Genomic DNA, 13,234 nt, shown 5'->3' with positions numbered 1-13,234 from the left:
GTACGCTGATCTGTTTTTATGACACGGAGGATGCTGAGTATCAGAGCAGCTGGACGGAAGAGGACTGTTTAAAGAGTCCCGGAACGCATCACACAGGACAACTACACAAGCTGGACTCAAGATGACTGTTTAAAGAGTCCCTGAACGCATCACACAGGACAACATCTTGTTTGTTTGGTGTCAATCTGAGCTGAACATCTTTGTTTGGACGTTGACAGAATGAGTTCACCTCAGTCTCTTTTTCACTGTCTGACCTGCAGCCTGACATCCAACCACCACACACACGCACAGACCCATACACACAGACACACACACACCTGGCCAGGTGGGGTCTGAGTCACTGCTCAGTAAGAGGACTTGATGTAGTCGATATGAAGCAGAGGTGAGGCTTCCTGCTGTCTGACTCATGAGAACTCCTCCTCAGGTGTCTGAGCAGTAAACAGACCACAGGTAACTTGGCAACCAACACCTGCAGTGAGCTCAGGTGTGAAGTGTTGTTTACCACCTGTAGAGCTGACAGCTCGGCTGCCTCGACGTGTTTAACACGCAGCCGAAGGCAGAGCAGATGCTCATATGGACATCATGTCTCGTCCTGCCCATCCTCACTGTCCAAAGGACTGAAAGAGCTGAAACCTGAGGCCAACCTGACACCTGTCACCTGACACCTGACAGCGCAGGTATAAAAGAAGCCAAAGTTCAGTTTCACTGAGCACAAACCACTTTTCCACACACTGAGCAGCTTCGATAACCGAGGTCCTGAATTTTGATGTTGACTTGACTGACTGACTGACTGACTGACTGACTGACTGACTGACTGACTGACTGACTGACTGAATGAATGAATGACTGAATGAATGAATGAATGAATGAATGAATGAATGAATGAATGAATGAATGAATGAATGTGCTGTAAACACAGCAGGCATGTTAATGATTGCTCAGTTTGTTTAAAAAGGTGGCACATCCTCACGTCTAAGTGAAATCAGAATCATATTGAACAACTCAAGCGCTCGCTGAGGAACTCACTGACACTTCACAGGTAAACCAATCTGCCAGGTGTGTTTCAGTGACTAGCTTCTGTAGGTGAGCAGGTGAGCAGATGTTAGTGTCACATGAACAGTTTCTCAGAAAATGACTTCTGGTTTGTTTTCTGCTGGCAGAAATAAAGAAAAGCATAAACAGATGATGAAGAAAAGAGAAAGAAGAAGCCTGTATTACCAGTGCAGCCCTCTGACAACACCAGCTGCTATTGGCCGAGACCGAGCAGGGGGCGGGTCTCAACGTCTCCAGCGACCACAGCCATTGGTCAGAAATGCCTGACATGCAGAGGGAGGGGAGAGGTGGTGTGAGCAAGGGAGGAAGAGTGAGAAGGACAGTAAAATAACAGAAGAAGAGGAGGAGGAGGAGGAGGAGGAAGAGGAGGAAGGCACAGAGACAAGGGAGAGAAGAACAACTGTGAGTCAGTCACAAAGAAGCCAGAGAAGAAGAAACGTGCTGAGCTCAGATGGTCTGTGGTGTTAGAAATCACAGACTTCATGCAGTGAAACAGACTGACGGCTTCATTCACACGTTCATCCAGCTCGCTGTGACACACACAAACACCAGCGGCGAGCAGACACGACATGACCACTTTACTTTATTCAGTGTTTTCAGGTGAGTACTTCATGACCCAGCCGCTGTACTGCTGAACTACTGCTGTGGAAATAAACACCACACTGAATCCATCACCTCACACTTACAGTGATCACACCATATTCAATATGTTATACCTTTATTCATGTTCATGGCCTACATTAGGGACTGACCGTATGTGCACATGTACATGTGCAGATGCAAGTATCTGTATGTACATGTATCTGCATGTATGACTGTACATATATCTGTATCTATACCTGTACATGTACCTGTAACTGTACCTGTACCCCTACCCGTACATGTACAGGTACATATACCTGTACCTGTACATGTTCATGTTTAGGTCAGGGACTGTGAGGGCCACGGCACAACCTTCATCCTGGTCCTCTTGAGGTGATCCATGGTGGATCTGGAGGCGTGTTTAGGATCGTTTTTACAGACGCTGTGAAGCTTGATTGCAGAATTTGTCAGTATTTAATTAAATCCATTCTTCCTCTACCAGTGAAATGTCCCCCCGTCCGCTGACTGAAACAAGGCCAAAGCGTGATGGATCCACGGCCATGCTGGACAGCTGGGGACAAGTTCCCTTCATGAGATTCTGCACCTTTTTTCCTTCAAAGATAACTTTGCTCATTGTGTCCACACAGTTCTATCTTAACTTCATCAGTCCACAGGACTTATTTCCAAAAGGCATCAGGCTTGTTTAGATTTCCATCTGAGCTTTGTGGTGAGGACGCAGGAAAGTTTTCTTTTGAGGACTCTTCCATGAAGCTCATATTTGTACAGATGTGGAGAACAAAGTGCCACCACTCCAGAGTCTGCTGAGCCTTCGTGAAGGTCTTTAGAGTCAAACAGGAGCTTTGATTTGTCTTTCTAACAATCCTACAAGCAGTTCACTCAAAGATTTCTTGGTCTTGCAGACCTCAGGTTGACCTCCACTCTTCCTGTTAATTACTTTACTCACATTACAAATTGAGGAAACTACCTGAAAAACTTCTGCTTTGTGGACATCAATTATTTTAATTCTCAGAGTGCAGGCAGATGCTTTGAGGAGCTCATGGCCACTGCAGGTTGGTGTAAGGTTCGAGGAGTCACAGTATTTCTAAAGGTTTGAAATGTTCCTCGCGTGGCCTTTCCTAACAAGGACTGTGAATAAGCCAAAGCACTAATGAGAACGCTGCAGCACCACAAAGAGGAAGAGAGATCATATTTCTCCAATACTCGCCGCTCTGCACTGGCTCCCTGTAAAATTCAGAACAGAGTTTAAAATTCTCCTCCTTACTTACGAAGCCTTAAGTGGCCAGGCACCTTATCTTAAAGAGCTCATAGTACCTTATTGCCCCTCCAGAACACTGCGTTCCCAGAATGCATTTCTACTTATGGGTCCTATAGTCTCCAAAAGCAGAACAGGAGCCAGAACCTTCAGCTATCAAGCTCCTCTCCTGTGGAACCATCTTCACCGCTTAAAGCTGTCCTCTTTGATGAAGCTAGTTAGGGCCGGCTCAGACTTGCCTTGGACCAGCCCTTAGATATGCTGCTATAGGATTAGACTGTCGGGGGACCTCCAATGATACGAGCTCCTCTGTTCTTCTCTCCCTCTCCATCTGCACACTTTGTCCTACAAAGACATGCTTCTAAAAGGAAGTTCTTCCTCAGCACCGTCTCCAGCTGTTGGCTCATGAGGGAACTGTCGGGTCTCTGCAGATGAAAAGTTTGGTCTGTACCAGCTCTGTATGGAAAGTGTCCTGAGACAGCGTCTGTTGTGACTGGGTGCTATGTAAATAAAACTGAACTGAAGTGCAAAGCTAATTAAGGTCAGAGAACTTGGTTAAAGATATCGGAGAGCTCAAATCTTTGGGGGGGGGGACAGACTTTTGCATTATGCTCCTTTGCTTTTTGTCCCCACTAAAACTGCACAGGACTAATGTAGTGCATTATTGTCTTGCTTAAAATGTTGAAAGAGAACTATGTGTCTGACTTTCGTCACGTTCATTTCTGCCGTCTGAGGCTGTCCGATCGGTCCCCAGTTTCCCAGCCTACACTGATGTGAGCAGTACCCCTCACTCCATCAAAGAAACAAGCAAAAGATAGATGATCAACCATGAAAACAGTCTTCAGCTGAGCCCCACTGTGGCAGAAATTTATGGATGTGAAGGAAAGTCTAATTTATGCTTTGACTGTTGTTGACGGGAGGCCTCAGAGGCCTTCACACAGGCTTTACGCTGGGGGGCTCTGGGTGTCCGGAGGTACAGATAAGCTGGGCCTTGGAGAAACTCCAGACTCCCTTGATAACACTGGCTGAGTAATGACAATGACCGAGAGTCTCCCGCATTGTTTGGCTCCCCTGAGGGACTTCATGTGCTGATAAAGCCGTGTGGTACGCAGTGTTTCGGCATGTGGCATCTGACCGAGTCCATGAATCCATGCTGTAAGATCTGACCTGACGTCAGATTTGAAGTAAGAACAAGCGAGGCTCATCATGTTTATGCATTAAGCATGAGGCTGACCAAAGAAGAAATGCTCCCAGCAGATCTTAATTTAGTTTGTTTGTGTAGTTTGGTGGACAGCTCAAAATCCATCCGTGAGTCTCAGCTGCTGTTGCTATGGGGATGATGGTCAGAGAATTGCCATGGTTACAGTATTGATCCTGAACTGATCCAGAGTTTGACAGTGAACTTGTCTACATGACTGACTGTTTACTGCTCTGTGATTGGATGTTTATTTGAATGAAAAACTACCGTCCTGATCTGAACACATGACGTGGACCACCACACCCTGATGTGGTCCTGGGGGAACTGCTGGGTCTCCGTGTGCTGTTGGAGAGTGGGCTCGAGACCAGCTCTGTAGAAAGTGTCACGAGACAAATGGACCTGGATGGACTGAATGAGACAGCCTCTGCTCCGAGGTTCGACACGTAGTGATCGAAGTGATGAATGTCATCACGTCCTGATGGAACAGAAGCCGGACGCTCGGCTGTGACTGCGTCTCCATCACCGCCAGCAGTCACGTGGACGCCTCCATCAACAGTCTGAAGGACTGCATCAGAAAGGTTTCATCTCTGACACCTGTAACCATGGTAACTGTACACAACAGCCTAAAAATGCTGAGAAGACTATTAGAAAAGACAAAAGCTAAAGGACATATTCATAAAATACTCAAACTACTGCAGTAGTAGCTGTACAGACAGTGCAGAAGAGGAGTACTGGCAGCACTGAGTGTAACACTCGATGTGATCTCAGGATCTGATCTGTGATCAGTTTTGGTGACGAGTTTGAACTGGTTTCCAGTCTGACCGTGACTCTGAAGAAAGGCTCAGTTATTGTTGTTGGAGTGTTTGTGTTGTGATAAGACATGGACGTCAGCAGCTCTCACACACACACACACACACACACACACACACACACACACACACACACACACACACACACACACACACACACCACTCCCTCCTCTGAGTGTGTTTAAAGACACATTCATGTTTTCACTGTAACAAAAGGACATTCCAGGACGTTTCCACGACCTTTTCAATGACACACCCTGAGCTCATACCCGTGAGCACGCTGGTGTTCAGGACCAGCTGTGTTCACGCTGCCTGAACGATGGTTCCTGACGTGATATCACATGACTCCAGACAGGTGTATGATGACAGAGCTGTGCATCGACAGCGTGACATCATATCCATCAGGTGAGCTCTGGGTGTTTTTTGTTTCCATTCGTTATTCGCTGTGTCCGCCAACGTTAAGAAGCGGATCCCCGCAGAGACCGACCTTTTGTCAGAGTAACATCCCTTTTGGTGAAGCAGAAACAGCTGTTTCATCGCTCTCACCAAGGCCACCAGAGTGAAAATTCACCTTAAGGCCGGTGCGCCGGTCATACTGCTAACCAAGTTTGCAGAAATGTTTCTCGGTCGAAGCGACCTGGATGCTGACCTGGAGTCAGTCACAGGTTACTGTGGGGCCTCCTACGTGACCTGAACGCAGCATTAACTGTCTTTTCAGACGGGGAGCAACTGAGGCACCTCGTGAGCATTCATCTCATGGACACACCGCCAGAGTTTTTCTGAACAGTTATCAGGACACCAACAGGAGGACTTTGAGTGGTGGAGCATCAGCACGAGGACGTCCCAGGTAACTTTAGCCTATGGTTTAGTTTAAGCTAAAGATGAGACCGTTAGCTAAGCATTAAGACTGGAATAAGGGGAAACAGCTGGCCTATCTCTGTCCAAAGATCACATCCACCAGCCAGCAGCTCTACTGGTGAGCCAGCTGCATCTGGTTTGTTTGATCTGAAGAGGAAAAGCACGCTGAGCATTCTGGGGTTTTTGTTTGCTGGATGGGAGCAGAGACTTCCTGCAGAGTGCTTACCTGAAGACTGCTCAGAGCTAAGAAATAGTGCCAGACGAAACCCCCCCAACCAGGCACACTTCCCATAATTCACTCCACTCTGTAACACAGACCACATGTGAGACACGTGCAGTCTCATGACATCATTGTGACATCACACCGTACCTGGTTGATGACGTAGACTCCGTAGTCGAGCTGCTGTCTCTGCAGGATGGGGTGCAGGTAGTGCAGCCAGTACTTGAGGTGTTCGTCTCGATGGCGGAAGGGGATGATGATGGCGACTTTCTGCAGCGCCTCACAGTCTTTGGGTCTGAAGCGTCCGCCCGGCTGCACGTTGGGGTTGTCCTTCTTCACCTGCTCCAGGTTCACTGGAGTGTTAAACTCCACCCGCAGTGGACCCACTGAGGACACACCAAACATCGAAATCAGAGCGACCGCAGGAGATGTTCAGATAAGACAGCCACTTCAGGAGGACAGAAATCACCGAAATCAGAAGCACGATGTGCTGGAGGAAGAGCAGCTCAACCCGCGGCCTGAAGTATAAATATCAACATATATTTGTGTATTTAAGACTGACAGCTGAGTTTCCCCAAGCAGTACGAGTTCATGCTGAATAAAACGTCTTCATCCAGCAGACGTTTGTCCAAACTTCTGCAGGCTTTTCAGTGTGTAATCAGACAAATATGCTGGTTTCTGTCCAAACAGCTCATTAACACACAGATGCCATGGTTACAGAGGTTTACTCAAGCTGGTACTTTTCCATCCTGACAAAAACACTTTGAGAGAACTGTTCTCAGGTCAGATCTGGGCTCTGTGGAAAAGAGTTCAACAAAACACAACACAACACATCTGCTGTGGTCTTCATCAAAGCCTCTTCACATGCTGGAGGGAAACAAAACTCCATCTGGACTATAAACCAAACGATGAAGTCCTGCTCATGTGTGTTCGTTCAGAGGACCCTGAACGCAGCACATGAGATGTGACTGTTTGATGACGAGTCAGTTTCACCACAAACTGCAGTCAGAGAGCAACAAAGCTGAGAATCACACGGTCCTGTTTGAATCAAATTTACGGTGAAATATTGACGTTTAAAGTCACACAAAAACTATGTGCAGGTACAGATCATAGCGAGCTAGGAGCTGAAAACCAGACCTGATGAGGCGGTTTTAAGTGCTGGGGGGTCACAGCTGAGGAAACATGGACACCATCAGACTGATGATAAACATCTGTGATCATCAAACTACACAAACTGATCAAACTGAGAAGGCTTCATCTCATCCTGCTCATATGTCAGCTCAGGTCACTGAACTCCAGGAACCACACCAAACCTGCACACCTGAGCCTCCACATCTGCTCAGTCCAGACCTGTTCACCTGTCGAATGTTCAAACAGGTGTTTTTGGAGCGTTCCACATCTTTCCCGGTCTGTGAAACCTGTTGCTGCATCAGATTCACAATGAGCAAATATTTACAGAAATCAATGAGGCTGATGAGGAAAAACATGAAATATATTGACTTTGACTGTTTTCAGGTCAGTTTGGTCAGAGAGGATCAGATCAGCTGATCACAGTCTGTCTTGCGTTTTGGAATCAGGGTTGTACAAACAAACTAAAGTCCTGCTGCACATGAACACGTGACCCCCACAAACAGTGAGGATACGGTCCGCCTCAGTAACCAACAGGCACATCTGGTTTTCTACATCCTGTCTCCCAAAAGACTCTTTACACCGTCAGCTGCTGCCCCTTTCTACAGAAATGTGCTGTGCAGTCAGAACAGCAGAGGCTGAGCGTCCACAGCCGACTGAGGAACAACTGTCTGCAGCGTTAACCCTTCACAGGGCGCCGCGGCGCAGAGCTGCTGCTGCTGCTGAGAGCCAAGAGGTGGCAGGACAGACGCCACTGAGAGGCTCTGATTGGTTCAGATATCGGACACCTGAAAAACACACAGACCGACACAAACCGCAATTTGACCCAACCAAGTAACTGACAGATTAACATTAACACACATTAAGGAGACACTTTGATGTTCCACTACCAACAAAGACACGTCAAACTGAATCCGAGCGTGTCGTGGCTTGAAGCTACAACCAGACGTCGTTCACATCCACATCCAGCAGGCAAAACAACTGTGTTTTATAAGCAGAGAACAGGAAGATGAATATGGCACAAGCTAATGCTACTAGACAAGTTAGCCAAGCTGAAAAGTCCAGTCGGCCACTTATTGAATGGAGAAACAAGCTGAATGATTTTCTCTACATTCGATGATGCTGAAAACACACGTCCTCCGTCTCCTCTGCAGAGGACTTCGGACCAAAGTCTCACACTGTGGCTCTGCTACAAGCCACAACAACAACCAGCCAATGAGCATATGACCACAAACTGGCCAATGAGAATATCCAACTGGAGCTGGTGCTGTTGCACTGGCTTTTATTAGCAGGTACAGGTTAGCTGCAGCCAACAAGAAGGACACAGTTCATTAGCTATCTGTGCAGAAAAGCATCTGCTGGCTCCGTCAGCCAATCGCCAGCTTCATTAGATCTTGGTACAAGCACGCTGCATGCTTATTGGCTCGCTGACACTGGATTCCAAAAACACTTTCATCTGTTTAAAGTCTCCACTGAGTCCTTCTCAGTCACAGCTGAGTGAATTTCTACCTTTCATTAAAACCATGAAACAGCCTGTTTCACAGTTTGACATCCAGCATGAAGCAGCTTACAGCTTTATATCAACTAATCAGGAGGAGACGAGCAGAAAACAGACTGTCCAACATGACTGAAGGACACTTCAGGGACCAGTCAGGAAGCAGTATGAGGGCACGTCCAGACCCGCTCGAGTCCAACGTGAAAAATCTCTCAGTGCGTTTAACCTTTTCACTGTGACTGAAGAAACGAGGTAACAAAAAAGAGAAAAGATCTACAAACGCGTAGAAAGAAGAAACAGAAACGCCGTTCAGTCAGAAAGATAAATCTGTGATGAAACAGACGGAGTCTGTCTTTGTCTTTGTCCTCTGACGGTCCGTGTGCGAGCTTCAGCCGACATTTGTCGTTCTGCTCTTCGTTTTGTGAAACAAATGAGAAGCAGAAGAATTCTCAGGTCAGCCGCTGATTTTCATAGTGAGACAAGTGAAACCAGCAGCTGACAGGAAGGAAACAGGAAGGGAGGAAGGAAGGAAGGAGGGAAGGAAACTGAACCCAGATCAGCAGGAAAGAGGATTTAGAGTTAGAGTAAAGGAAGTTTTTCCTCGCCACTGTCGCCCAGTGCTGCTCATGGGGGAATCGTTGGTTCTCTGTAGATAAAGAGTTTGGTCTGTAGCAGCTCTATACGGAAAGTGTCCTGAGACAACTTCTGTTGTGATTTGGCGCTATACAAATAATTTGAATTGAATTGAATAGAGAGAAAAGACATGAAGCCGTTCGGATCAGCGGCTGACCTGAGAACTCTTCTGCTTCTCTTTTTATTACGGAAACAGAGGCCTCATTACACAGGTGTGGTTTGTCTTCAGGTGTTCCTGCTGTGATCCGCCCTCACTTACCGACAGCGACATCCTGACAGTGCGCCACCTCACCACAGCGCCATCTTTACACCTCTAACAGTGGACTCTCGGTGTCCTCCGTATCACGTCCACAGTCGTGGACATCTCACTTTCAACTTTCTCAACGTTAAATCTTGTTTCACTGAAAACTGAGACTGCAGCCGCTCAGTCCACTGCTGTCTCTGTCGTGTCCACTGTCTCACAGTAAAGACACAACCTTAATTAAAACCTCACCTGAAAACGTTTTGAACCTTCGTGCTTTCCGTCCTCCTGGTCACAAATACTGTTGCGGTGAACTGACACACGGTCAGTCTGACAGGCACTTACCGAGCACAGGTGACGTTTCCGGGCATCTCTCCAGCTTCTTCACCGGCTCTTCGACCTTCTTCTCCTCCGCCTGATGCTCCGCGGGTTTCTGCTCCTGCTGCTGGACCTCAGCGGGTACCTCTTTCTTGGTCTCGGCCTGCACTGGTTCGGGTTTGGGAGTGAACTCGGGGTTTCTGACCGGGACCGTTTGTGTTACGTTATTGTTGGTCTGCTGGTTCTGGACGAAGGCGAACCGGATGTCGAGAGAGCGGACGTAGAAGACGACAGTGACGGAGATGTGGAGGAAACACAGCAGCACCACCAGCTTACAGGTCCGGTGGAGGAGGGTAAAGTTGACGGTGGAGTCTCCAGCCATCCTGACGGACTGCTTCACCGCCTGGAGACAAACACGGAGTGTGCTGGAGCCACGAGGAGTTCTTCTTCCACAAAGCGGAACTTGGTTCACTTTTCCAAGACTCTTGCTCCTCGCTAACTCACTGTTAGCTGCTTTCGGACTCCATTTTCGTTTAAGTTCACTTGAAAGTTTACAAGTTTTGGACACCGAAAGTCAGTCAAAGTAAATCAAAAAGTTCCCAAAAAGAAGCCGAATGAAAAAACAAAGTCAAGTTAAAAGTTTCAGCTCTGTCGCAGTCGGATTGCACTTAGCTAAATTAGCCTTCCGTCACTTCACTTTTAAAGTGACGTTAACGGCGACTGCTAACTGCTACCGAGAGTTAGCAGCTCAGGAACTCTACGTCCCCGTCACCGGGTTCCTTTAAAACGCGTCCGGTTAAAGACGAACAGTCTCCCCGCTGCCCACGAAGTGACTTGAAAAATGTTAAAAACTAAAACTCAACAGATGTTAAGAAAAGCTGCTGTTTTCGAACAGAAACGACTAAAAGTGACCGAAAAACTCGAAAAACTTTCGGATTCAGACCGTCGTTGCTTCCGTCACCCTTGACACCAATTGTCATGTTGTTGAAATGATGTTACACTTCCGTTTTGATTTCAGAATAAAATCTAGTTATAACGAGAACTTGAATTTACCGGACGAGCTATGTGCGGAGTGAGCCACCATAATAATTACAGTGGGTAATTATAATTGATTAATGAACTCACTAAACATAAGAAATATATTTCACATTACAAGTCAATTTGCATTTAGACGATTTGTTGATAAACTTAAGGGTGAAAGAAGTCATTATAGATATGCCATTAAAATAGCCTGGAATCAGGGTGCTCATCATTTGTCTTCTAGATAGATCGATACTTTATTCATCCCCAAGGGAAATTCACAAGTGTGCATCAAACTTCATTATTTAACCTTTGGCCTTTTGATCCAATGTGCTATGTTTCGTGTTTGGGAAGGTTTGCCTCTATTTCCTTAATTAAACTTTATAATTTTCAGGAAGCTCAACTCAGCTCAAATGACATGCTAACAAACTAAATCCAACACTTTTCAAATATATATCCAAATCGCTGCCAATCCAAAAGGAGAAAACATATGAAGATAAAGCAAAACTATGAGAAAAATACAAACATGTAACACAAGATAGACTTTATTTATCCCACAATGAGGGAAATTCACATGTTACAGCAGCAACAAGACAGAGTGCAAGAAGTCAGACAAGAAGAAGACAAGAAAAAACAATATTGCACAAATGTTATATACAAAATAGAGCCATGGCTGAAAGGGTCTCCCAAGGCAGACTCAAAAAGTCCAACAATAACAGAAAAAAGAGCGCAAAAAATTACAGAAGTGAAACCCCTACTTGTGCATATCCATAGGGGTTTTAGAAAACAAGAAAGAACACAAGAAAAACACACAGAAATACAGAAAAAACACTAATCCCAGCCCCACTAAGAACACTGCACTTTCATTTTGAATATATATGCTGACACTTCCGGGTGTGTCTGTGTAATTGACACAACTTTGAGTAACCCGAGGAATGGGCGTGGCTGCCTCGTGTGTCCGTTTGTGACGTCATCACACCCGGTGGATGAATCGCTGATTGGTGTTCGATCATCCTATTGATGACACGCGCAGGATGAAGGAAAGTGACGCGGAAACGGCCTCGTGTGGTGAAAAGGTGCAAATCCAACCTGTCAGACTTTCCTCTGCATAATTCCTTTGTTTTATTTTCACTCGTCTCTCTCACTGGTGTCTTTTCTTCTTGTTTCTTTTTTCTATTTTGTTTTGACTTTTATTTTTCATATCTTCTGCGTAGAAGTGCAGACAAAAAAAGATGTCAGGTCAAATCCGATTACTATCATTTTCTCCTGATCGTTTGGCCACATCTGGTGTTTGTCCTCCAGCTGTCGCAGAGATCGTTCACTCAGACTCTGAGATGTGGCTGAAAGTTGTTCAATATGCATGTGTGTCGCAGTGTTTATGTCCTTCTCTGCTCATGTGACATAGCTGGTGTTTCTATTTATATGTGAGTGCCGACTTACTTAAATCTGTTATTTCATGGGTGTCACCACAATTAAAGGTAAATGTTAAAATGGCTGCTGAAACTTTCCTCACAGAAACTGCTCTGATTTAATTTCAGTTGTGGCTGAAATGATCCTCCATAGATACGAGAGGAGAGACGCACAAAGCCGGGAATGGCTTTCTTATCATTCCTCTTCTCTGTTCCTCAGTGGTGAACCGAATGATTTCATCTTCTCTGGACTCAGTCGGAAGCAATCACTGCGTTAAAGCCAAATGATTAACGATGTCATCTGATGAGGCGTGTAGGTGTTCATCTGCTGACCATGACCCCACAGATACTCCTCTACTGATGAAGGCAACATCCTGCATCATCATCAACATCAACATCAAAGCTGCTGACTGACGCTGGCCATTATGACGTGCCTATTGTGCTGACTGCTGACACTGCTCACTGACACTGACACTGACACTGACACTGACACACACTGACACTGACACTGCTCACTGACACTGCTCACTGACACTGACACTGCTCACTGACACTGCTCACTGACACTGCTCACTGACACTGACACTGCTCACTGACACTGCTCACTGACACTGACACTGTTCACTGACACTGACACTGACACTGTTCACTGACACTGACACTGCTCACTGACACTGACACTGTTCACTGACACTGACACTGTTCACTGACACTGACACTGACACTGACACTGACACTGACACTGACACTGCTCACTGACACTGACACACACTGACACTGTTCACTGACACTGACACTGACACTGACACTGACACTGACACACACTGACACTGACACTGTTCACTGACACTGACACTGCTCACTGCTCACTGACACACACTGACACTGTTCACTGACACTGACACTGTTCACTGACACTGACACTGACACTGACACTGACACACACTGACACTGACACTGTTCACTGACACTGCTCACTGACACACACTGACACTGT

At 46.3% G+C, this 13,234-nt stretch overlaps 1 protein-coding gene across 1 annotated transcript in view; it reads right to left on the bottom strand.

The window, feature by feature from the left end:
• The window catches only part of b4galt1l (DP-Gal:betaGlcNAc beta 1,4- galactosyltransferase, polypeptide 1, like), a 21,192-nt gene extending 10,413 nt beyond the window's left edge, over window positions 1-10,779 (bottom strand). Inside the window, exons 1-2 of the mRNA XM_070963461.1 lie at window positions 9,836-10,779; window positions 6,144-6,379 (exon numbers count right to left, since the gene is read on the bottom strand). Of these exons, the coding sequence (XP_070819562.1) occupies window positions 6,144-6,379; window positions 9,836-10,190 (591 nt within the window). The 5' untranslated portion in view covers window positions 10,191-10,779. The remainder of the gene's footprint in view (window positions 1-6,143; window positions 6,380-9,835) is intronic.
• Window positions 10,780-13,234: the final 2,455 nt, after the last annotated feature.

Source organism: Chaetodon trifascialis, chromosome 5, assembly GCF_039877785.1.
Source record: "Chaetodon trifascialis isolate fChaTrf1 chromosome 5, fChaTrf1.hap1, whole genome shotgun sequence".
NCBI classification, from domain to species: Eukaryota; Metazoa; Chordata; class Actinopteri; order Chaetodontiformes; family Chaetodontidae; genus Chaetodon; species Chaetodon trifascialis.
The sequence above is the reverse complement of the archived record's forward strand: the minus strand, read 5'-3'. Positions and strand labels throughout refer to the sequence as shown.